Source organism: Aethalodelphis obliquidens, unplaced genomic scaffold, assembly GCF_003676395.1.
Source record: "Aethalodelphis obliquidens isolate GAN/ISIS:26980383/991018 unplaced genomic scaffold, ASM367639v1 scaffold58, whole genome shotgun sequence".
In the NCBI taxonomy this organism is placed as follows: domain Eukaryota; kingdom Metazoa; phylum Chordata; class Mammalia; order Artiodactyla; family Delphinidae; genus Aethalodelphis; species Aethalodelphis obliquidens.
In genome coordinates, this window is record NW_020838002.1 from 9,972,801 (window position 1) to 9,997,531 (window position 24,731).

General features: G+C 39.0%; 1 protein-coding gene across 9 annotated transcripts in view; it reads right to left on the bottom strand.

Moving 5' to 3' along the window:
• Nucleotides 1-24,731, bottom strand: part of BCAS3 (BCAS3 microtubule associated cell migration factor) — a 574,202-nt gene that overhangs the window by 544,071 nt on the left and 5,400 nt on the right. For all 9 annotated transcript variants that reach the window (XR_003428780.1, XM_027087291.1, XM_027087292.1 and 6 more), the window contains exons 3-5: nt 23,737-23,791; nt 17,960-18,035; nt 9,771-9,877 (exon numbers count right to left, since the gene is read on the bottom strand). Coding sequence is in view for 8 of the 9 variants with exons in the window: in XM_027087291.1 (XP_026943092.1) it covers nt 9,771-9,877; nt 17,960-18,035; nt 23,737-23,791 (238 nt within the window). In the remaining variant the exon portion in view is untranslated. The remainder of the gene's footprint in view (nt 1-9,770; nt 9,878-17,959; nt 18,036-23,736; nt 23,792-24,731) is intronic.

Sequence of the window (24,731 nt, forward strand, 5' to 3'; positions counted from 1 at the left end):
CCTGCGTGCCACAACCAAGACCCAACACAGCCAAATAAATAAATAAATAAATTTTAAAAAAATAAATAAAATAAAATGCATTGTATTCATGATAAGATAGTATATAGCAAAAATGAGAACAAATTACTTCTACGTACGATAACATGAAAGAATCTCATAGTCACACTGTTGAGAGAAAGAAGCCAGACACAAAAGAATAGATTGGGTTATCTATGTCCCCCCATCCCCCCCTTTTTTTAAGTTCAAGAATAGAAAAAGCTAATCTCTGGTGATAGAAGTCAGAATAGTGGTTACGTGGAGGTATGAGGACAGTATTGACAGGAAAGTGGCATGAGAGACTCCTGAGTTGCTCCAAATGTTCTGTCTTAATCTGAGTGGTGCCCAGAAGGTTACATACACATATAAAAATTCAGTCTGCACACTTACGATCTGTGCACTTTATGATATTTAACATACGCAGTAACATTTATAAGAAAAGAAAAAGCTGTCTTCCACACACTCGTAAGTCAGCTTGTGTCCAAAGAATATCTTCCATTTTAGAGTAGAAAAACATCAAAATACTTCAAACAAGAAAAATACCAATTTATAATAAAATTTCAAACTCACTTTTCAAATCAACAAAAGTCACATAAAGCCACTATTTAAACATTGGAAAGACTAAACTTCAGATACAAGACTTCTCTAAAGTGACACCTTAAGAAACATACACTACAAAAAAAATTGCCTCTACTAATATGAATGGATTCCACAAGTTACTTCAATATTATTCTTCATTTCTGCTTCTATTCACTCCATGACACCCAAAGATCTTTCATTGCCAGGTGACTAAAGAGCCATCCATTACTTCTCTTTCCAGTAATAAGACAGTGGACCAAAAAAAATAAGATACTCTCAACAAAGGCAATTTTTTGATTTGGGTCCATATTCAAACTTTCTCTGCTTGCCAGTTACCCAAATCACTGACTTTATATTGTTCCCAAATGAAACCCATAAAAATTGTTTCCTGGCTAGCAATCTTGACATGGCAAGGTCTGTTGGCATCCAACTTCTAACAAATAATAAACTAATTGGAATTCACCTCAAATATGTCCTTGCATGTTTTCTCTAAAGTTTTTTGTGTAAAGGCAACACAAAAAGTGTAAAAGCTACACTAAAAGCTTTAGGGCAAATCTTTCAAGGGAACAGCTATACTTTTCTTAGCTCAATGTGTTAGCGACACCTAGTGTTATTCCTTTGCAGTATATTCAAAAGCTCCAAGAAAACACTTCAAATCTTAACTTACTGAACCTAAAAATATACTGTTTCATACAATGCAACTCTCATCTTCTAGGTGCTGTAATGAATACATTTTCAAGATGTGTTTAAGATATTAAGCATTTCAAAAGAGGATGAGAAAGCTAAGTAACCATTTAACAGCAAAAGAGTATGGAAAAATTTCAGGACTTTTTACAAAGGTACTATCTTGAAAATTGTTAATGGCAACACTTTATTAACTATACAGTGCAATTTTGCCTTATAAAATTTTCAACATAATGTAAGTCTAATTCTAATAATCAAATTCTATTTCTTCTAAAACTATGCCATCTTACGTACCAGGCAGCACCAGCCCCAAATCAAGATCTTGGAAACATCTTTGATTCTTCTCTTCTAAATGTTTTATCAGATACCAATACAACTAACTCAGTTCAGGCTCTCAACGTCTCCCAAGTAGACAATGTGAAACTGACGGGCCTCAGCCAACAAGAGGAGCTCAAACAGCTGGGACTTGTGAGGCTCGGGCTCCGTGCCCGCATCCAACAACAGGAACAGTGACAACCATCAACGGCCTTAGTTGCTCCACGGCATGTGGGATCTTCCTGGACCAGGGCTCAAACCCGTATGCCCTGCATTGGCAGGCGAATTAACCACTGTGCCACCAGGGAAGTGAAATTGACTCCTAACTGGCCTCATATCCTTTTCTTTTCTCCTTTACTCTCTATTTATTCCAAAGCCACTGCAAAACCAACCTTTATTAAATATGGATTTTGGAATGTATCTCTGTTACTCAAAGATTCTTAATGAATTCATACTGGCTGAAATATTAATAAATCCAAATCCTCATCCTGCAATTCAAATCTCCTCCCTGAAACTTCTATATCTCATTGCATGTCCACGGAGAGCTTACAACCACTAAAATGAATATTAATGATCACAGAGATGTTACTTGTGCTAAATGAAATAATACATGACGGCACAATGTCTAAAACACACTCATTGTCATGAACAACTCCTCCTCCAACTGGTTGCCCGCTGATACTGCTTGTCAAACCATGTTATGAAGGCTCAATTACTTTTTTTTTTTTTTAATTTCCATTCTGGCACAAACACATACGTCTGTAAATGACAAACACAGGTTTGGATGATGCGCAACTGGCAAACAGCTATAGGTTTCCAAAAGCTTACTCTCAACTTCTGTACTTATCTTGTTGCAAACAGTAACAAACATTTCACTGACTATCAACAGTTCATAGACGAGCAACAGTGCATAGTCCACAAACTCACCATCTTTCCACCCAAATCTGCTCCTTATCACTCCCTATTTTTTAAAATAAATTTATTTATTTTATTTATTTATTTTTGGCTGCGTTGGGTCTCTGTTGCTTCCTCTAGTTGCAGCGAGTGGGGTCTACTCTTTGTTGTGGTACGCAGTCTCCTCACTGCGGTGGCTTTTCTTGTTGCAGAGCACGGGCTCTAGGCGCGCGGGCTTCAGTAGTTGTGGCGCGTGGGCTCAGTAGCTGTCACACCCTATTTTTATAAGAGGCATCACTGTCTACCCCTGTTCAAAGTTCTCCATTGGCTTCTACAACTCAATTTTTTTAACTGGCAAAAAAACTGTACAGATAATCCCTAAAAGATATTCAAATGGCCAACAAATATATGAAAAAGCATTCAACATTATTAGTCATCAGGGAAATGCTAACTAAAACCGCAAGGTATCACCCACCAGAATGGCTAAAATTAAAAAGATGGGACTTCCCTGGTGGTCCAGTGGCTAAGACTCCATGCTCCCAATGCAGGGGGCTCGGGTTCAATCCTTGGTCAGGGAACTAGATCCCACATGCCACAACTAAGAGTTCGCATGCCACAACTAAAAAAAAAAAAATTAAAATGATGGACACAACACCAAATGTTGGCAAGGATATAGTACAACTCATACATTGTTGGGGGAAATGTAAAACGATACAACTACTTTGGAAAAAAGGTTTGGAAGTCTATTATAAAACTAACTATATTCCTACCCTATGAAGCAACAATTCCACTTGTAGATATTTATCTAAGAGAAATAAATGCATATGTTTACAAAAAGACTTACAGAAGAATCTTCACAGCAGCTTCATTCATAACAGGCAAAAGCTATTAATAGGCCAGCTATCCCTCATTAAGAGAAGGGATAAACTATGGTATATTCATATATTGGAATACTATTCAGCAATTAAAAGGGACAATCAACAAGAGTGAATCTCATAAACATTATGCTGAGTGAAAGGAGCCTTACACAAAAAGAGTCCATACTGTATAATAGTACAGAAAGTTCTAAAACAGGCAAAACTAATCTACAATGGAAAAAAAAATAACAGTGGTTGTTTCATGGATGGGATGGAGGAAAAATTGAGAATAGGCATGAAGGAAATGTCTTGAGTGATAATCAAAATCTACTGTATATCTTGACAGAGATTTGGGTTGCCATGCACTTGTCAAAGTTCAGGAAATTTACATATTAAGATTTGTATATTTAATTGTGTGTAACTTTTACAATAAAAAACTAATCAATGGGGCTTCCCTGGTGGCGCAGTGGTTTAGAGTCCGCCTGCCGATGCAGGGGACACAGGTTCGTGCCCTGGTCCGGGAAGATCCCACATGCCACAGAGCAGCTGGGCCCGTGAGCCATGGCCGCTGAGCCTACGCGTCCAGAGCCTGTGCTCCGCAATGGGAGAGGCCACAACAGCGAGAGGCCCGTGTACTCCAAAAATAAATAAATAAATAATTTTTTAAAAACTCATCAAATATTGAACTTTAGTTAATGCAAAAGTAATTAGGGGAAAGTATGCTGATGTTTGCAATTCACTTTGAAATGCATCCAATAAGATCTACAGGTGGAGACTAAGTATAGTAAAAATTTTCATGGTATAATCTAGGTGGTGGGCATAGGTGTTTTCCCTGTGAAACTTCTGAAGTTCTTCCAATGGTACAAAGCTCATTTTGTAAGCTTTTACCTTACAAAACTCTAGCCCACCACCACCTCTGAGACACCATTAGCATTCTCCACCTAGTTCCACCAAATTGCCTCCTTGCTGTTCTTTAATATAGGAAACATAATCCAGACTTCCCTGGTGGCTCAGTGGTTAAGAATCCGCCTGCCAATGCAGGGGACACGGGTTCAAGCCCTGGTCCGGGAAGATCCCACAGGCCATGCAGCAACTAAGCCCGTGTGTCACAACTACTGAGCCTGAGCTCTAGAGCCCGTGAGCCACAACTACTGAAGCCCGTGTGCCACAACTACTGAGCCCGCGTACCCTAGAGCCTGCGCTCTGCAACAAAAGAAGCCACCGCAATGAGAAGCCCACACACCGCAATGAAGAGTAGCCCCCGCTCGCCGCAACTAGAGAAAGCCTGCGCACAGCAACAAAGACCCAAAAATAAACAAAATTTTTAAAATAACAACATAATCCTATGAGAGAGCACTGCCTTTGAATGCCCCTCCCTCAAATACCCATAAGTATCACTCCTCCACACTTCTGCTCAGGGGGTCTTTGAGAGAGGCTTTCCAAGACCACCTCATATAATATAGCAACCCACAACAATATCAACCACCACACCTTAACACTTGGTAACTTTTTATTATCCAAGCATGGTACATGTTTATTATCATCTTCCCCACCCTCCAACCCACCTACCTAGAATGGAAATTCCATAAGAATAATGGTTTTGTTTTGCTCATTGTTGTTTTCCCAGCACCTTGAACAGGGTCTGACATAAAAAAGGCAATCAATAAATCTTTTCTGAGTGAATGAATTAATAAATGAATGAGGTGAGAATAAATGGCATGGCTTTACAAGAATGCAATTTGGTAAATCTATCAAGAGTTTTGGTATATTTACTTTTAATGAACTCTCCAAATTACATGATCATAAAGATATTTATCTCAATATTCTTTAAGAAGAAAAAAACTTAAGAAATCTAAATCAATGTCCCAGTAGAGAGAAAAGAACATTTCCACCTCAGAGCCTCTGACTTCACTACTTGCTGTTCCAATCTTACTGTGGCTAAATCTTAATTAACTTTTATGCCACTTCCTTATTATATATACTCTCTTATTATTTTCTTCATATTACAATTTGTCTATTAATTTTTTTTTTTTCCATACGCAGGCCTCTCACTGTTGTGGCCTCTCCCGTTGCGGAGCACAGGCTCCGGACGCGCAGGCTCAGCGGCCATGGCTCACGGGCCGAACCGCTCCGCGGCATGTGGGATCTTCCCGAACTGGGGCATGAACCTGTGTCCCCTGCATCGGCAGGCGGACTCTCAACCACTGCGCCACCAGGGAAGCCCTATTAATTTATTTTTATTTAAATCCATTTCTCCTACTAGCTCCATTTGAGCAAAGGCCATATCTATTTTGCTCAAAATACATACTTTATCCAAGAATTGTAATGAATAAATGAACAATTTTTACGTTCTCACAGTTCATGGCATCAAGTCAATCTATGTGTAAAACTGGCCGAAAAAAAAATCAAGAGTGTAAGCAAGAGAGGGTGGGAGGAAGACGCAAGAGGGAGGAGATATGGGGATATACGTTTATGTACAGCTGATTCACTCTGTTATACAGCAGAAACTAACACAGCATTGTAAAGGAATTATACTCCAATAAAGATATTAAAAAAAAAAAAGAGAATGTAAGCAAGATATTTTAAAATAACTGAAGTCCCCACCAGGGACTTCCCTGGTAGTCCAGTGGTTAAAATTCCTCGCTCCCAATGCAGGGGGTCCGGGTTCGATCCCTGGTCTGGGAACTAGATCCCACATGCCGCAACTAAGAGCCCACATGCCGCAACTAAAGATCCTGCATGTGGCAGCAAAGATCCCGTGTGCTGCAACTAAGACCTGGCACAGCCAAATAAATAAATAAATAAATATTTTTTAAAATAAATAAAATAAAATAACTGAAATAAATGCAAAGATAACAAGAGCTGAAAGAACTATGGGAGTTAAGAAAGGAAGAATATACAACTACTGTTTTTTTCATATGACTCCCATAAAATTACTCGGTCTTTAGTCCATGCACATGTATAACTTTGACTTTTTTTTTTTAATTAAGAATTTTAAGCAAGAGAGCCTATATTTACATTACCAAAAAGAGGCAATGTCACTGTTAGGCACAGGTGGGAAAAGGGCCTATGTATCCAGAATATCAACATCACAAATAATCATTCTTTCTTATGTTGCATCAGATGTGTTGAAAGAAGGGGCCTGACAGCTTGGGAAAGCTATGAAAGCTGGTGTTTTCCTGCAGCCATCTCATATACAAAGTGGTAGTGATTGGGCAGTAGAGAAATTACTTCTGCACAGTTCTGCTTCTGAGCTAACTCCACTTAACTATATTCCTAGATATCATCTAAGCTTTGTTCATATTTGTGCACTTACATAAATAGACAATTTTTTTACATGTTTAGCCAGGATGTTTATTTTCTTAATCTGAGACTCACAGGTGGGACAGTTACATAAAATCAACAGAAGGGAACCCTGTGCACAAACTTGAAGAAAAAACTGAGCTGTAGTTTGGACAGGGTTTGATTTCTGGCCACCCGCACTTACTGAAAAGCAAATACAATTTATGGTCTGCGAAGATCCCTAAGAGCCAGGATTATTTCTAGGTTGACCAACATAAGCTCCCCAGTGTCTAGCACATGGTAACACTTAAATGATTACTGAATAACTGACTAGTGATAAACAAGTTTCAGAAGGGTTTAGTTAGAGTAATGGGTAACAGTCACACTAGTCTATAAAAGATGAATATATGAAGGTCCTTCGTAACCTATTACAATGAAAACTAAAACTAAGGTGCCATACTACTTGCATGGCATATCTTCTGCTATCACATAGGGGAAATAGAGCTCTTAGATCATGGGCTTTGAATCTGAAGTCAGAACTGGGTTTGAATTCCAATTCCACCTCTTATAAGTAGTGTGACCTTACCACCTGTAAAATAGGATAACTTCTCCCTCACAGTATACAACAGATGAGATAATGTGTATATAAAGTTCTCTGAACATAGTAAGAGCTCAATCAGTGCAACAGAAGGAGCTTATTTTTCCAAACTGCCCTCTAATTCTTGAACCAGTCCTCACGGGGCTATACTACTACAACAGTAAACAACTGTCAGGGACTTCCCTAGGGGTCCAGTGGTTAAGAATCCACCTTCCAATGCAGGGGACTCAGGTTCGATCCTTAGTCAGGGAACTAAGATCCCACATGTCGCGGGGCAACTAAGCCTGCATGCTCTGGAGCCCACGCACCACAACTAGAGAGAAGACCGCGAGCTGCAACAAAAGATCCCGCATGCCACAATGAAGATCCCGCATGCCACAACTAAGACCCAATGCAGCCAAATAAATAAACAAATAAATAAAAACAACTGTTAGTCAATGAAAATTCCATGAAGAAAAGATTATTTAAATCTCTCAAAATACAATCTGGGCATGAGAATTACTGTAAAGAAGTAATTTCCTCATAAGACCTTTAAGTTACTCAGAACCAGACACAAATTAACTATTAAAAGTGATACCTCTAATTATAACCAAAGCAAGTGGGTAGCCTGAGTACCACCAAAGAAATGTACTCAATCCAGTCAACATCCCTAATCCCACAAGGCCCAAGCTTGTTAAAGCTCTAGCTTCCTCTTTGCCTTCAAGTCTGTCAACAGTGTAAAGAATCAAAATGTAGTCTCTATTAATAAGAAAAAGTTAAATTCACAAAATCCTCTCCTCTTGAACACAACCTAGAAATATTTCTCTTGGTAGGAAAAAGCAAGCAAGCAAAGACTGTCAACGCTTTTAAGTCCTTTGTCTATGCCTTTGGCGTGATACTTAAATTACAAACAACATTGCAGGGCCTTGAAAAAACGTCAACTACACACCCCCAAAGGCAAAAACACGAGGACACGCATTCCATGACATACCAACAGGATTATTCTATCTCTGCAAAATAATGCCAATCTTTAAAAGAAAGAAATATAAAACCTAAAATCCTAAATACTAATAATATGATATATAATTATTATAAGATTAGATGGAAGACCAAAGTTCATTATAAGTGATTTATCAAAGAATAAACAATAATTTTACTTAGAATATTAAAGAATTATGCAGTTCAATGTATTCATTACTTAATAATCTTTTAGCCAAATTCTGCATTCAGGAACATCCTGAATTTCATTAAATTTGAGGTAATATATGTTTGCTTATAAATCCTTTAAGAAGTAACCATAATGTGCAAAAAAATCAAAAAGGGGAAAAAATTCTAGCTGAACCACCCACTAACAAGAGGCTTCAAACAATGTGGTAAATGCATCTATTAAAGGCACAAATTAAAATTCTATTGGCTCCAGGCCTCTAACTGCAAAAAAAAAAAACACACAATAAAGGGTCCACCCGCCAACTCCCCCCCACACCCCAAAATCTGGAGGAGAGACATGATATCTAGGCCATGCCAAAGAGCAGAATATAACTAAGTACACGCCAAAGTATGCAGTCCCTACTACACTTCACTGAGCTGTGATCCTACCAAGCCTCTTCCTCTTTTAGTACATTTTATTTTTGGTCATTCCAAAGAGGAACACGTAGGATTGAAGAGGGAAACTGGGAATAGAATTTGGCAATTTAAAACATTTATTAAAATTATGACTTATCCTATATAGATACACAGACACAAAATAACCTTTGTTCAAATTCATGTATTACATCACTGTTTCTAATAGCAGAAAGGGGGTGGAGGTGGGGGGGAATTTTAAGTTTTTCCAATAAAAGGAAACAACTTATGTAAATTAAGGAAAATCCAAAAAACAGAATTATAAGCAGTTATAAATTCCATAGAAAAGCTCTCTGAATACTGATTTATAAGTAAAAAACAGCAATGTACAGACTGAGTTGTATAATATGTTCCCTTCTGTTAAGGAAGGGCAGGCTGGGAGAATTATATGTATATATGTTCTTATTAGCATAAAATATAGCTATAAGGAAAAGAAACATAACTAGAAATCCTAGAAAACTAGAAACTGCTCAAGATAAGGGAAATTGGGGAGAGTAGTGGTAGGGAGTTTTGTTACCCATTTACACCTCCTGAATTTTGAACCATGTGAATGTTTTAACTGATTCAAAAAATGATCACTATTTTTTTTAAAAGCCTTCTGTAAGCCTCTTTACTCTTCTGTAAAAATGCAGGAAAAGATAATAATAACACCAACTAGGTAGAGTTACTATGATAAGAAATTAGATATTCCATGTAAAGTGATTCCCACAATTGCTGGCCCACTTTACAAATCATTTACAACATCTTTAATTTCCCATTTTCCCCTTAGCCCTTGGGCCTAGTATGGGGTTCCACACACAGCGGTCTCTTAGCAATTGCTTGCAAAATAAATGGATGAGACCTTAGAGAAAATATCGCCAGGTTTCACACCAGCTAGCATGCTGAAAAGTATTATATTTCAGGGATTCAACCATCTTCATACTTACAGGGATGCTCCAGACCTGCATTCCATCACTGTAGCCAATCATAATCAGCAAAGGTGGCTCATTCCCTGTGCTATGTATTTCATGAAATTCCAGATTTCTTGATGTATCTACATTAGAATTAAGTAACAAAGGAGCAAATTAAAAAGACAACCCTCAGAATGGGAGAAAATATTAGCAAATGCAACAACAGACAAAGGATTAATCTCCAAAATATACAAACAGCTCATGGATCTCAATATCAAAAAAACAAAAAATCCAATTAAAAAATGAGCAGAAGACCTAAATAGACATTTCACCAAGGAAGACATACAGATGGCCAAGAGGCACATGAAAAGATGCTCAACATCACTAATTATTAGAGAAATGCAAATCAAAACTAAATGAGGTATCACCTAGTGCCGGTCAGAATGGCTATTATCAAAAAATCTAGAAACCATAAATGCTGGAAAGGGTGTGGTGAAAAGGGAACTCTCCTGTACTGCTGGTGGGAATGTAAACTGATACAACCACTATGGAAAACAGTATGGAGGTTCCTTAAAAAACTAAAAATTGAACTACCATATGACCCAGCAATCCCACTATTGGGCATATACCCTGAGAAAACCATAATTCAAAAAGAGACATGTACCACAATGTTCACTGCAGCACTATTTACAATAGCCGGGACGTGGAACCAACCTAAATGTCCATCGACAGATGAATGGATACAGAAGATGTGGCACATATATACAATGGAATATTACTCAGCCATAAAAAGAAACAAAACTGAGTTATTTGTAGTGAGCTGGATGGACCCAGAGTCTGTCATACAGAGTGAAGTAAGTCAGAGACAGAAAAACAAATACCGTATGCTAACACATATATATGGAATCTTAAAAAAAAAATGGTACTGATGAACCTAGTTGCAGGGCAGAATAAAGATGCAGACATAGAGAATGGACTTGAGGACATGGGGTGGGAGGGTTAAGCTGAGGCAAAGTAGGAGTAGCACTGACATATATACACTACCAAATGTAAAATAGTTAGCTAGTGGGAAACAGCAGCATAGCACAGGGAGATCAGCTCGGTGCTTTGCGATGACCTAGAGGGGTGGGATAGAGAGGGTGGGAGGGAGGTTCAAGAGGGAGGGGATATGGGGACAGATGTATGCATACGGCTGATTCACTTTGGTGTACAACAGAAACTAACACAGTATGGTGAAGCAATTATACTCCAATAAAGATCTATTAAAAAAAAAAAGACAATGCCAATCAACAAAAACAAGTACACTTCTTTAATGTAACTGGCGGTAACAACTGTTTAAATTGTTTTTCAATAAGTTCTGAAGTATTTGGAAGACATTTAAAGGAAAGCAAACAGGAAGCTGAAATCACAAAACTAGTATTTTTTTTTAACAGTACCTATAATTATCAGCACAAGTAAGGTTTTAAAACTCAAACTCTCTCAGTAGAGTACAAGTACCAAGTACCACCCCACTACACACAAAAAGTAGACTACAGAACCTAACACAGTGACAGCAGTACCCAGTAGGAAACTAGTGCCAGGTAAAAGCACAGAAGGAGAAGTGCCCAGCGGAAGCACACAACATAAACTGTGTGGGTTCACAAGTTGCATCTGGACACTCTGAGAAATAACAGGCAGAGGACAGGGAAGAGCAAGATGCGGAGAGGGTTTTGCAAACAGCTAGAGGTCTTGTATAAGTAGGTGGACACAAGAGTCTGTGAAATTTAGTACTGTTAATGTTCCTCAGTTTCCTCACCTGTAAAATGAAGGTAATCATACTCATATCTCAAAGGACTGTTGTAAGAGTTAAATGGGATAATACAAAAAGCATTTAGAATAGTATCAGGCATAGGAAGCCCTATGTTGATGTTATTACTGTTGTTATAAAATCATGCTGCAGTAAAAAAAAAAAATAAAAATCAAACTCTCACTTGATATCTAGGAAATACTAATATCAGGAATAAAACCACCTGTAAATGATAAATGAAAATAAAATATTTTACCAAAGTTAACTAAATATAAATATGACATATAACCATCTAGAATTTCTAATATATGCAAATTTAGCAATAGAAGAAAAATTATATTCCTTTACATATAAGAATTAAATCCTGCTATATCTGAACACACTGGGCATATAGTTCACTATAAAAGAATTGTGCGGTTTCTGTTTTTTTAATTTATTTTTGGCTGCGTTGGGTCTTCCTTGCTGCACGTGGGCTTTCTCTAGTTGCGGTGAGTGGGCCTATTCTTCATTGAGGTGCGCAGGCTTCTCATTGCAGTGGCTTCTCTTGTTGCAGAGCATGGGCTCTAGGCACACGGGCTCAGTAATTGTGGCTTGCAGACTCTAGAGCACAGGCTCAGTAGTTGTGGCACACGGGCTTAGTTGCCCCACGGCATGTGGGATCTTCCCAGACCAGGGATCGAACCCGTGTCCCCTGCATTGGCAGGCAGATTCTCAATCACTGAGCCACCAGGAAAGTCCGGATTATGTTTCCTATATTTAAGAATAGCAAGGAGGCAATTTGGTGGCGCTCTGTTAGGTTCTGTAGTCTACTCTTTGTGTGTAGTGGGGTGGTACTTGGTACTTGTACTCTACTGAGAGAGTTTGATCTTTAAAACCTTACTTGTGCTGATAATTATAAGTACTGTTAAAAAAAATACTAGTTTTGTGATTTCAGCTTCCTGTTTGCTTTCCTTTAAATGTCTTCCAAATACTTCAGAACTTCTTATTGAAAAACAATTTTTAAAATTTCAAATAAATCAATACCAGGGAATTTTAGATGTAAATGACAAAGGTAAAGTTAATAAAATACTAGAGGAACACCGTAGAAACGTATTTTCATGATCACGGTACAGGGAACAACTTTACAACTGAACACAAAAAAACTCTTAGCATAAAAGATAGGCAAATTCTACATTAAATTTATTACATTAAAATGAAGAACTTCTGTTACTCATGAGCCACCCTTACCAGAAGAGTGAAAAGCCAAGCCACAGCATGGGAGAAGAGACAACTATAACCACACAAGGATTCATCTAACACATATAACAAACATCAGTATGAAAAAGATAAGTCAGTAGAAAAATAGGCAGGAGACATGGAAAAACACTTCAAAAATAGGATAGTCAAATCATTAGAGAACATGAAAAGTGGCTCAACCTCATCTGTAATCAAGGAAGTGCTAATTAAAACCACAATGACAAAACCAAGTGGTGGCAGGATATGGAGTGAAGAGGCTGCTTATTTATTGCTAGTAACTGTAAATCAGTACAATCACTTTGGAAAACAGTTTGACAATATATACTCAAGTTGAAGATACCATGCCCTTGACCAAGTAGTTCCACTCTAGGTATATACTCATTAGAAGCCTCAGCACATATACATCAAGAGATAAGAATACTCACAGCAGCATTACTATAAAGACCCAAAAGCTGGAATCTATCCAAATGTCCATCAAGAGGAGAATGGACAAGCACAGTGGTACACGGATACAATGGAAGACTATTCAGCACAGAAAAAAATGACCCACTACCATATACTGTAACATGGATGAACCTCACAGACATAATATGCAAAAAGCGTAATATGCTAGACACAAATTCTAGAACAATTCTATTTACATGAAATTCATGAACAATTCTATTTACATGAAATTCAAAATCACTAGGCAATTAGGTAGCAACATTCCATTTCTTACCCTAGGTGATGTCTACACAGGTGTTGGATTTGTAAAAATTCATTCATTGATCCATATTTTTGTGTTATTTACCATGATATATTTGCATAATAAGTTTTTTAAAAAATCATAAAGCAGTAATATCCCTCCCCCTTTATTTGACTTCATTTCCTCTCCTTCTAGAAGCTAAATTCCTCATCTATTTATAACTGTCATCTGTTTTTCATCTCTCATTCACCCCGAATCCATTTCAGAATGTGTTTCTGCCCCTAACACTCCTCCCAAGTGACTTTTGCTACGGTCACCAATAACCTCCAAGTTGTTGAATCCAATATATGTTTTTCAAGCACATCTTGTTAAGATTATTCAGCAGCTATAACCGATGCTCACCATTTTCTCTGCTGGCTCATCCTTTTCTAACTACTCTTTAAATATTGGAGTTACTCAAAGCAAATTCCTAAACTCTGTTTTCTTCTCACAGTATACGCTCCCCAAGTGATCTCATTCCAACCATTGCTTCAGTCAGTATCTGCTAGTGACTTCCTCAGTGTGGGTTTTTGCATGTCTCAGTAGAAGATCAAATTCCACTCAAAGATCAGGATTTCCTCCCCAAACCTGATCTTCCAGAGCTCCCTATTTTGGTGAATAGCATGTTTATCTATGCAGATAGCAAGATCAGGAACCGCCTTCTTCCTTCCCTCTAGCAATAAATCTATGACCAAGCTCCTAAACAGCTCTCTTACATCACCACCACCCCTGTCTACAACATCTACTGCAAAAGCCTGAGTGGCTTCCTGCCTCCACCACTGCCTACCAAACTCCATATTTCAGTCAGAGTGCTCTTTTTAAAATACAAATAACGGGGAATTCCCTGGTGGCCCAGTGGTTAGGACTCTGTGCTCTCACTGCCAAGGGCCTGGGGTTCGATCCCTGGTCGGGGAACTAAAATCCCCAAACAAACAAACAGAAAAACAAAAAAAGGGACTTCCCTGGTGGCGCAGTGGTTAAGAATCCGCCTGCCAATGCAGGGGACATGGGTTCAAGCCCTTGTCTGGGAAGATCCCACATGCCGTGGAGCAACTAAGCCCGTGCATCACAACTACTGAGCCTGAGCTCTACAGCCCGCGAGCCACAACTACTGAGCCCGCATGCCACAACTGCTGAAGCCTGTGTGCCTAGAGCCCGCGCTCCGCAACAAGAGAAGCCAGTGCAATGAGAAGCCAGTGCACCGCAACAAAGAATAGCCCCCGTTCGTGGGAACTAGAGAAAGACTGTGCGCAGCAACGAAGACCCAACGCAGCCAAAACTTACTTAATTAATTAAAAATAAATAAATAAATAACCTGCTTTGGCTACTTCTTATACCTTTTTCAGTACAGTGCCTTAAGAAAAACAATCTTAGGTATAAATCAGGCTGCCTGAAAGCAAAAACAGAACAATGACCATGATACAAAGGGCCTTAATCTCACTTTCTAATAAACTCCAAAAGTAGTAGTCTCTACCTAACACCAAACCAAAGTTAGTACATTGCTTAGGAATGCAGATACCTAGAAGGATCCAGGACTGGAGAATCTCAATAAGCCAGGCTCCTTAGAAGTATCCCCTGTAAAAGTTGTTACCTACTCCACCCCCAAGCACAACAAGCCCATAATCAAATGGGCTGCAGCCTGGAGGTAAGGGGCCAACTGGCACCACTTTATAATTTCAAGCAGAAAAGCAGAGCTCTCAGGCGTGCTGGAATAAACAGAAAGCAATCACCAGAGCAGAGTTCAATTCGAACACTGCAAGTTTTAAATTAATAGCAACAGAGTTTCATTAATATGATAAAATAACTTAAATCTACAGACAGGTAGAAGACTTCTAAATTGTTTTGCCAGAAAAACTCCCAGTCTAGCAAAGAGAAGCCTAAATACCTAATACAATCTCTGGGTACCCATAACTGCTCTACAAAGAAGCAGCCTGCTAAGCTAATATGGCTGCAATCAGAAGAATCCCCTCCACTGTCTCCCTTAGGATATCATGAAAGACAAAGGCAATGAACAAGGAATTGCATCCCAGCTGCAGCAGGCACAACCAGGGAAGGGCAGACTGGCTGATCAAGAATCTCTAATGCAATGGAAAAGTTAGTCCTTGTTAGCTTTATTCAAGGAGATGTTGGACTTGCAGCCAATGAACCCTACTTTTTCTTTCCCACAGCCAAATTTTCTTTCAATTATAAATATCTCCAAAGGTCTGCCACACAAACACCTAAATAAAACATTCCTGAAGAAAGAACACAAATAAAAGACAAATTCAAGAAATGTTCTAAGAGGGACTTCCCTGGAGGTCCAATGGTTAAGACTCGATGCTCCCAACGCAGGGGGCACAGGTTCGATCCCTGGTCGGGGAACCAAGATCCCACATGCCACACCGCATGACCAAAAAAAAAAGGAAATGTTATGAGAGATTGGGGCAGTTAAGGAGGATCAAATATCTTGGTAATATTTACTACTGCCTTAAAACAAACACAACCATACACATACATGTGCACACATGCACACACACCCCCTAGGGCTAGAGATAATAAAAAGTATATCCTTGAAAAACCAGGACAAAATTTCATACACTATCAATATGATATAGAAAGGAGAGACCAAAGGACAAGTGAATGTGCTAAAGTATTTAACAGGAAGACGTATAAACTTAAAGGTTTAATAAGTCAACGGGGATATGGGATACTAAATTAAGGACAACCATTATAAGTTCAACAGAACACAAAGTACCAAATAAGCAGTTTCCATCTACATTTCCAGATGCAGATGCATTTTACTTCAATAAAGCAAATGCTTTATAGAGCATTATTACACCAGCAATTCTTATTTGTTGTTTAAAAACAAAACAAAACAAAAAAAACCTTGCCTAAAGATTATTTTGATGACTTTTTTTAAAGATAACTTTGTGGTTGTTTTTTTTTTTTTGGCCACGCTGCATGGCTTATGGGATTTTAGTTCCCTAACCAGGGATTGAACCCAGGCCCTCAGCAGTGAGAGTGTGAAGTCCTAACCACTGGACTGCCAGGAAATTCCCCAATTTTGTGATTTTTAAATTATTTTTAGCATTTTGCATACGCTGTACAAGTTTTTGCTATTATCTGGCTAATATTTTCAAGACCATGACCACATTTTCTTTGTTATTAAATCAAGAAAGTCCTCTAATACATTCTAACATCCACAAAGCAAATATACTTCCAGGAGGGAAAAGAGTATGAATTATGAGGAAACGGTGATAGAAAACAAAAGATGACCGACACTTAAATAGTTATTAATAAAGAAGGAAAAGGAAGAAAGAAAAGAAGAATATACTAGTAAACAAGGAAATTCAACAGTCATAAAAAGAAAGGAAATTTTAAATAGAATAAGCTTTCAAAGAGAAATAGTGTAGGAAAAGTTTATATATCATAAATAATCACCTATACAAATGAATGTGTTATTCTCCACAGAGGGCACAAGTTGTCATTTAAACAAACCAGCTGACAGAGAATCCAAAATTCAAAAGAAACCTATTTGCAGAAGTGACACAGCCTCCCGCATCCTGGACCGTAGCTTTACGGTCCAGGAAAGGAAAATATGGTATTTTAAAAGTCTCAGAGGAGACTAAGACTCAAGAGTATGGTATCCATCAAGGTCCAAGTGAAAACAACTCAGTGTATTCATAATTGGGAATTTAATACAGACAACTCGTTACACAGATTACAGAATTGCTAAGAAGCCAAAAAAGGAACTGTGAGGCAACCTACTGGATTAGCAATGGCAGGAAGCCATTACCACCCCTACACTAGGGAGACCGGGAGGAGGGCAGGGCGCTAGAGTCACCTGGCAGAAACTGGAACCCCAGTGGAGCTGCCGAGGTGAAGTGAAAACCACAGAGGAAATGCAGCTGCTGACAGAGAGGGAGAGGGAATAATACTCTTCCCTTTCTCCCATCCTCCCTTTCAATTACCCACCAGTGCCTCCCAAACCCTGCCAGAGGAAAACAGACATGGCAGCCTGGGAAACAGACAAGAAGCAGCCCCCTTGCAAGAGGGAGCAGGAAGGAGCAATGAAATGGAAGGTATCTGAGAACAAACAGGCCTTGAACTGGCACACATTCTGCTCAGAAAAATAATTTTAAAGTCTAAAAAGTTCAACACTAATGATTATTTTGCAGTTATAAATCCTATACAAGTAACCAAACTGGAATTACAAAAACTTCTTTTCTAAGAAATTGTTATCTCACTTGGACTTGAAGTTTAAGGCTAGGCACTACATGTTACAGTGACTCTAAGACTTGTACAATACAATATTAGTTCTAATCAAGTTTCTGTAGTTGAATATGTTACATTTTAAATTAAAAATAAATTTATTTTGAAAACTTAAAAAGTCACTTAAAGAAAAAGTAATCTGACGAAAAGTAAGCGTTCTTTTTTTGGAATCAGGTAAACCTCAAACAAACATTTAATTCATATGCCCCCCAAAAGTTAAAACCATACCATTTAAATCTGCATTTTCAAATCTGACCCAGACTATTTTCTCCTTTTCTTCTGTTAGAGGTGTTCCACTGTAAGCCTGCATAGTAAACAGAAACACTTGAATGAAAATGTTTTACAGTTCAAATATTAACTGATGTTCAAAACAAAAAGTAACTTAAATAAGGCCAACACTATCCCCCTCCAACCTCACCAATCCTACATCTTGAGAACTAGCACATTTTGTAATATTTTTATTTTTAAAGAAACTTACCCAGGAGTCTGATAAGCTTGGTCAGAAAAGGGTTTTTAGCCTAAGAATTACAGAAACCTAAAATACAATAATCATAGTCTACTAGGAAGCATCACTCTAATTCAAAGGTACTCAAAAAACTAATCTCCTATACTGGTCAACAAATAAAACTGAAGAAATACACCAAACTACCACAGGGATCAATTTAGTTCCCAGGTGTTTATGATCAGGCAATTACACTCTACCTAGAATTGTCAAGAGCATTACTTTCTGCTAACCACCAGTTCCAGGTGGAGGGCATGGCCAGGGTTGGGGGGTAGAAAAAAACGTATTACTTTTCAGTCTCTTATCTGGCCTCTGGACCCAAACTATTAGCTTTCTTGCAAGCCTGCAAGGGTCACAAAGATAAGCATGAACTGCTGTGAAGTCACAGGAAAAGTATCAACGGTACCCATCAATATTCAAAGGGAGTCATCTCTCCTCAAATCAAATGTTTTTATTTAAAATTGTCTAGATTTTCTAGACTGTATACACTTGCAAGCACTTAGAACGTCAACAAAAAGCTGCAACGTTTTCAGTTATAAAGTGGTCTTCAGTTCACAGAACAATTATTTAATATAAGCTGGATCAAAAGCATTCAAAAACCACTATTCCATATATAATCTGTGTTATACACAACTTGCTTTAAATTTCCATGCAGTTTTACAGCCCTTTTCCTCTACCGCACAAGGTTAATGGCCATTGAAAATATTACTAAAAGACAGGGTTACTCTAATAGTAGGTGTACTATGCAAAAAGAAAAAAAAAGTTATCTTACACATCCTTATGATTTCAATTGTTTAAGAAAACAAGTTGTGTATAGGGCAGTTAATTCCTTTGGAGAAAAGGAAAACCTGCACTAGAACCAACTAATTCATCTACTTTATCTTCAACCATCTCATCCTCAACTTCTTCCTCTTCTCCCTTGGTCTTGCTCTCTTCATTCTTGAAAATTCTCCTTTTTAATATAAACTTCTTCTTTGGGAATAATTTTAGATTACTAAACAGTACAGAATTCTCATATACTCCTCAGCCAGTTTCCCCTACTGTTAACAATCTAACCTAACCAAATCTTACGCTACCATGGTACATTTGCCAAAGCTATGAGACTAACGCCAGTGCATTACCACTAATTAAAGCCCCAGACTTTATTTGGATTTCAGCAGTTTTTCCACTCATGTCCTTTCTCTGCTACAGGACCCAATCCAGGATACCACATTCATTTAGGACCACCTCTTTTTTCCTATGTCAGGCTCTCCCTTAATCTGGTAAAGCTATAACATATACAATATCTTCTTCCATTTAGCAGATTTATTACAAGGCTGCTAATCACCTGCATTACTCGACATTCTCCCAATTCCTCTGCAACATTTGCACGGTGCTCTCCTTTGATTTCTGGCCGATATGCAGCACGAAACAAGGTTAAAAGAGGCCTTTCAGTGAATTGAGATTCTTAAACTTTTTTCTTTCCCCTTCAGGGGGAAACAAAACTTTCATAATGAGGCCTGCATACTTTTGCTATGTCTTCAAGTTTTCCTCTCTCCTTAGCAGACACAGTGCTCTTTACTAAGCATTTTTTTAAAAATTCTGTGAAGTTGACTGAAGAGGGTTGCTTCTTGTGTGCCTTCCTGCAGACTGGCATCAAGAAGGCATATGACAGCATGTCATTTTGCCTCTCAGCTTTCTATGATATCCTTTGCTCATGTTTAGGTATTTTACTGTCAGTGAAGCACAGACTCACCCAGTGCCCATCCAGGTTTATTTGCTATCTTACTGGAGGGCAGTGCGCTGCCACACAAAAGTTTGTTATTTCTCCCCCCAGCACTGATTTTTAGCCCTCCTTCTCCAACCAAAATCCAACTGCTCTAGCTCTCTTATTTATGGTTGAAAACTTTCACCCCATTACTGAGTACAGGATTTATTTCTCCTTTTATTTCTTATCCGGTTTCTAACGCATATACACGTTCATAAGCACAAAGTTATTGTTCAATTTTAAAAAACACAGCAACAATCACTATAGATATGTTGTGTTTTATTTTTTCACTGGAGAGAAAGTAACTTCCATTGTGTGCTATTTGTCAAAAGTATAATTTTTAATCACAGCAAATTATTCTATAGGGGCAACATATCACAATTTGCTTGACTGCTACTGACATTTGGGCAGGCTACAATTTTTCACACTGAAACATGTCAAAATTTCTCACTGAAATGAAAAGTTCTGAGCTTTAATTTTTTTATTTGCTGAATTTTTTTTAAATAAATTTTCAGAAGTACAACTATTATATCAAACGGCACAGTTAGGGCTTCTACCAGCTGTCAATGACATCTGCGTCAATGACACAGTAGGAACTCACTCTATTTATGACAGCTGAAGAAGCTGATACCAGTCTAACAACACATTTTCTCCCTTTTAGGCATATCTGGAGACCCAGAGAATAATTTCTAAGCTCCATGAATTTGATAATTCCCAGAATAGGGCAGGAGTTGGAACATAACATCAGCAAAAATATATCATTTTCCAAATGTATCACCACAAATTGCCAATGGGGGATTACAGATTAAATGTGGAAAAAAGGAGACCATGGGTCACCAAATCTGGCCACGACCTGTGTTCATAAATAAAGTTTCATTTTAACACAGCCACACCCTTTCTTTTACATAAAAAGCAGTGCTGCGTAGTTATAACAAACATTGTATGAGGGACTTCCCTGGTGGCGCCGTGGTTAAGAATCTGCCTGCCAATGCAGGGGACACAGGTTCAAGCCCTGGTCCAGGAAGATTCCACATGCCACGGAACAACTAAGCCCGTGAGCCACAACTACTGAGCCTAAACTCCGGAGCCCACGAGCCACAACTACTGAGCCCGCGTGCCACAACTACTGAAGCCTGCGTGCCTAGAGCCCATGCTCCACAACAAGAGAAGCCACTGCAATAAGAAGCCCGCGCACTGCAACAAAGAGTAGCCCCTGCTTGCTGCAAATAAAGCCCGCGCACAGCAACAAAGACCCCACGCAGCCAAAAATAAAAATTAAAAAGCAGGGCTTCCTTGGTGGCGCAGTGGTTGAGAATCCGCCTGCCACTGCAGGGGACACAGGTTCGTGACCCGGTCCGGGAAGATCCCACATGCTGCGAAGCGGCTAGGCCCGTGAGCCATGGCCGCTCAGCCTGCGCATCCGGAGCCTGTGCTCCGCAACGGTACAGGCCACAACAGTGAGAGGCCTGCATACCAAAAAAAAAAAAAAAATTAAAAAGCAAAAAATAACATTGTATGAATTGCAAAGCTTCTCTGGCCCTTTACAGAGTCTGCCTGATGGCTACACTAGACCATGAAGCCTTAAGGACAGGCACTGAGTATTCCCCAACTTAAGACAGCACCTGACCAGTAGTGCCTGAATTTTTGCTTTCTTTCCACAGTCACTAGAATGACTTACCTAACATAAATTTCTTAAATGAATATTCTAATTCTTAGATCCGGGACTACAACTTTACTTCTGAAGTGACTTAACTCTGATCCCAGTCTTCACAGTCAACTGCATAGATTATCCCCTTTCTAATGTATAATCCTCATAAAAACTAAGTTAACCTTCTACCTTCTGGCATTTTTACCCTATCAGTTTTAGCAGCCCCCTATTTTCAATCTATTGCTCAACCCAGTATTCTTGTTTCTCTAGCAAACTCTCCAACTATTCCCTCAAAGCCTCTGACCGCAGCCTCTCTCCTCCAGCCAACAAAAACTGCTTGCTACGCAGGGTTTCCACTAGCACAAAAGGTGCCTTTGTAAAAATCTGATAAAGGGGCACTCTATAGCAGGCAAATTACCAATATTTTTAAATGCCTCTTCCTTGGAACTAGCCTCACGTCAGGGCTCAGGGCTTAAGAGAAAGGTGCAGTTTGTAGAAGACCAAGTTGGATTTCGGCCCCTGATTGTTCTCTAAGTCTGTACTGTACAGAGTACAAGATTCTCCACAGCCACATATGGATATGCCTACCATATCCAGTTGGGCAGTTTCCTTTACCATCAGATTCCCAACCTTGCCATTCATTTCAACTAACGCTACTTCCAATGTCCTTCGGAACTTGACTCCTTCACGCTTTCTTTGCTATGCATTCCCTTAGCAATTACATATTCAGTCTGTACTATCATGTGCAACACTTAGTGATATGTTGCTATTACCTCTGACTGCTTCAAGTCATTTGACTTCCCTTCTTAACCAAGTTCCTCAAGAAAAGAAAGCATTTATTTTTCCTTACATGCCCCACAGACCTTGTCATTGTGGCCTATTTTCATTAAAGTTGACCGAACATAATAAAGGAATACCAAACATGCCTTGATACTTTCCCTTATTTGATGAATACAATTTATTAATACAACTGAAATCTGGATTTTAGACTTTTCTAGGTAGGACCTTCTCATAAAGCTGGGACACTGGATCTATGAATGTTCTTTTTTTTCTTTTTTTTTTTTTTTTTGCGGTACGCGGGCCTCTCACTGTTGTGGCCTCTCCCGTTGCGGAGCACAAGCTCCGGATGCGCAGGCTCAGCGGCCATGGCTCACGGGCCCAGCCGCTCGGCGGCATGTGGGATCTTCCCAGACCGGGACACGAACCCGTGTCCCCTGCACCGGCAGGCGGACTCTCAACCGCTGCGCCACCAGGGAAGCCCTGAATGTTCTTTTTGAACAGTGCAATTACAGATACCACAGCAGTCTGAACACTGACATCATCACAGGAGAAAACACAGAAACCTTTTCCTTCAGTAGTTCCACTAAACAGTGTTTCCCAAAGATACTGTTTCACAAGAATCACCTGAGATTCTTCCTAGAGACACAAGTTATTGGATGCCACCTTAATTCCCCTGAGTCAAACTCACTGGGAGATGGGCCTGGAAATTATTATTTTTAACAAGTGTGCCAAGCGACACCTATGTTAATTTAAGTCTGAGAGACGGTGCACTAGAGGTGATCCCAGGAGGGTTCCTCTCATTCTTTATTCTCACATTTACATAGAGGGAACGGTAAAGGGCTTACTCTCTTATAAGTTAGAGTAACAAGGCAAGCTATAATTGGCATAAAACTACTGCTCAATGGGAAAGTGATATAGATTTGACCTCAGTGTAGTATTTAGTTAATATAGTATCTAGTTAACCAGATGCAAAGCATATATTGCTTATTTCACTTCCAACAGGCAACATTTAACTAGGACAAGAGAAAGATTTTGGAAAGAGAACCCAAATAGGCAGTTCCAAGCCCCATCTCTCAGCTAATATCGCACCTTGATTACTCTTAGTAAAGCAAGGGCTAAGGAATAATAATTATGCCACCGTCAGCACAAAACTAAGGCACATCTAATAATAACAGCAAGTATGGTTCTACCCTACCAACGCTTGGGATGCTAAAACATCAAAAGTCTAAAGTTGGCGATACTGGTGTCAAGTTTAGGGAACAGAATATTTCAGAGCTTCCCTGGCCAACAGTAAAGCCTACTATTTCTGAAACCACACAGACACTTACCTGGGGCACAACATCCTGCAGAAAAGTCACGACACTTTCCATGTAGGACTGCTCCCTGAAAAAGGGTGAAATGGATAAAATTTATCATGACAGCTTAATATGAAACATGGAAAAGCTCTTTCTACAAGCCTTAATAAAGTTATTCATAATACTAAAAAAAAGAAACAACTCTCATCGTCTGATAATTCTGCTAACCTGCTTTCTTAATTTCTTTATATATGTTATTAAATGCAAATGAGATTTTAAAATTTTTTAACTTTATCTTTTCTTTTCTGTTTTTTTTTTTTTTTTTTGGCCGCACCATGGGGCTCGTGGGATCTTAGTTCCCCAGCCAGGGACTGGACTGCCAAGGAATTCCCAAACATTATCTCTTCTTAAAAGTCATGCTCCATTTTTTTTTTAGGGACTTCCCTGGTGGCACAGTGGTTAAGAATCCGCCTGCCAATGCAGGGGACACGGGTTTGAGCCCTGGTCTGGGAAGATCCCACATGCCGCGGAGCAACTAAGCCTGTGCGCCAAAACTACTGAGTCTGCGCTCTACAGCCCACGAGCCACAACTACTGAAGCCTGCACGCCTAGAGCCCGTGCTCCAAAACCAGAGAAGCCACTGCAATGAGAAGCACGTGCACCGCAACGAAGAGTATTCTCCACTCGCTGCAACTAGAGAAAAGCCCGCGCACAGCAATGAAGACCCAACGCAGCCAAAAATAAATTTAAATTTTTAAAAGTAAAATAAAAACAAATAAAAAGTCATGCTCTATTTTTTTAAATTGAAGTACAGTTGATTTCCATTATTGTGTTATTTTCAGGTGTACAGCAAAGTAATTCAGTTATACATTTTTTCGATTCTTTTCCATTATAGGTTATTACCAGATATTAAATATAGTTCCCTGTGCTATACAGTAAATCCATGTTGTTTATGTATTTTATATATAGCAGTGTGTATCTGTTAATACCATACTCCTAATTTATCCCTCTCTCTCTCTCTCCTCTTT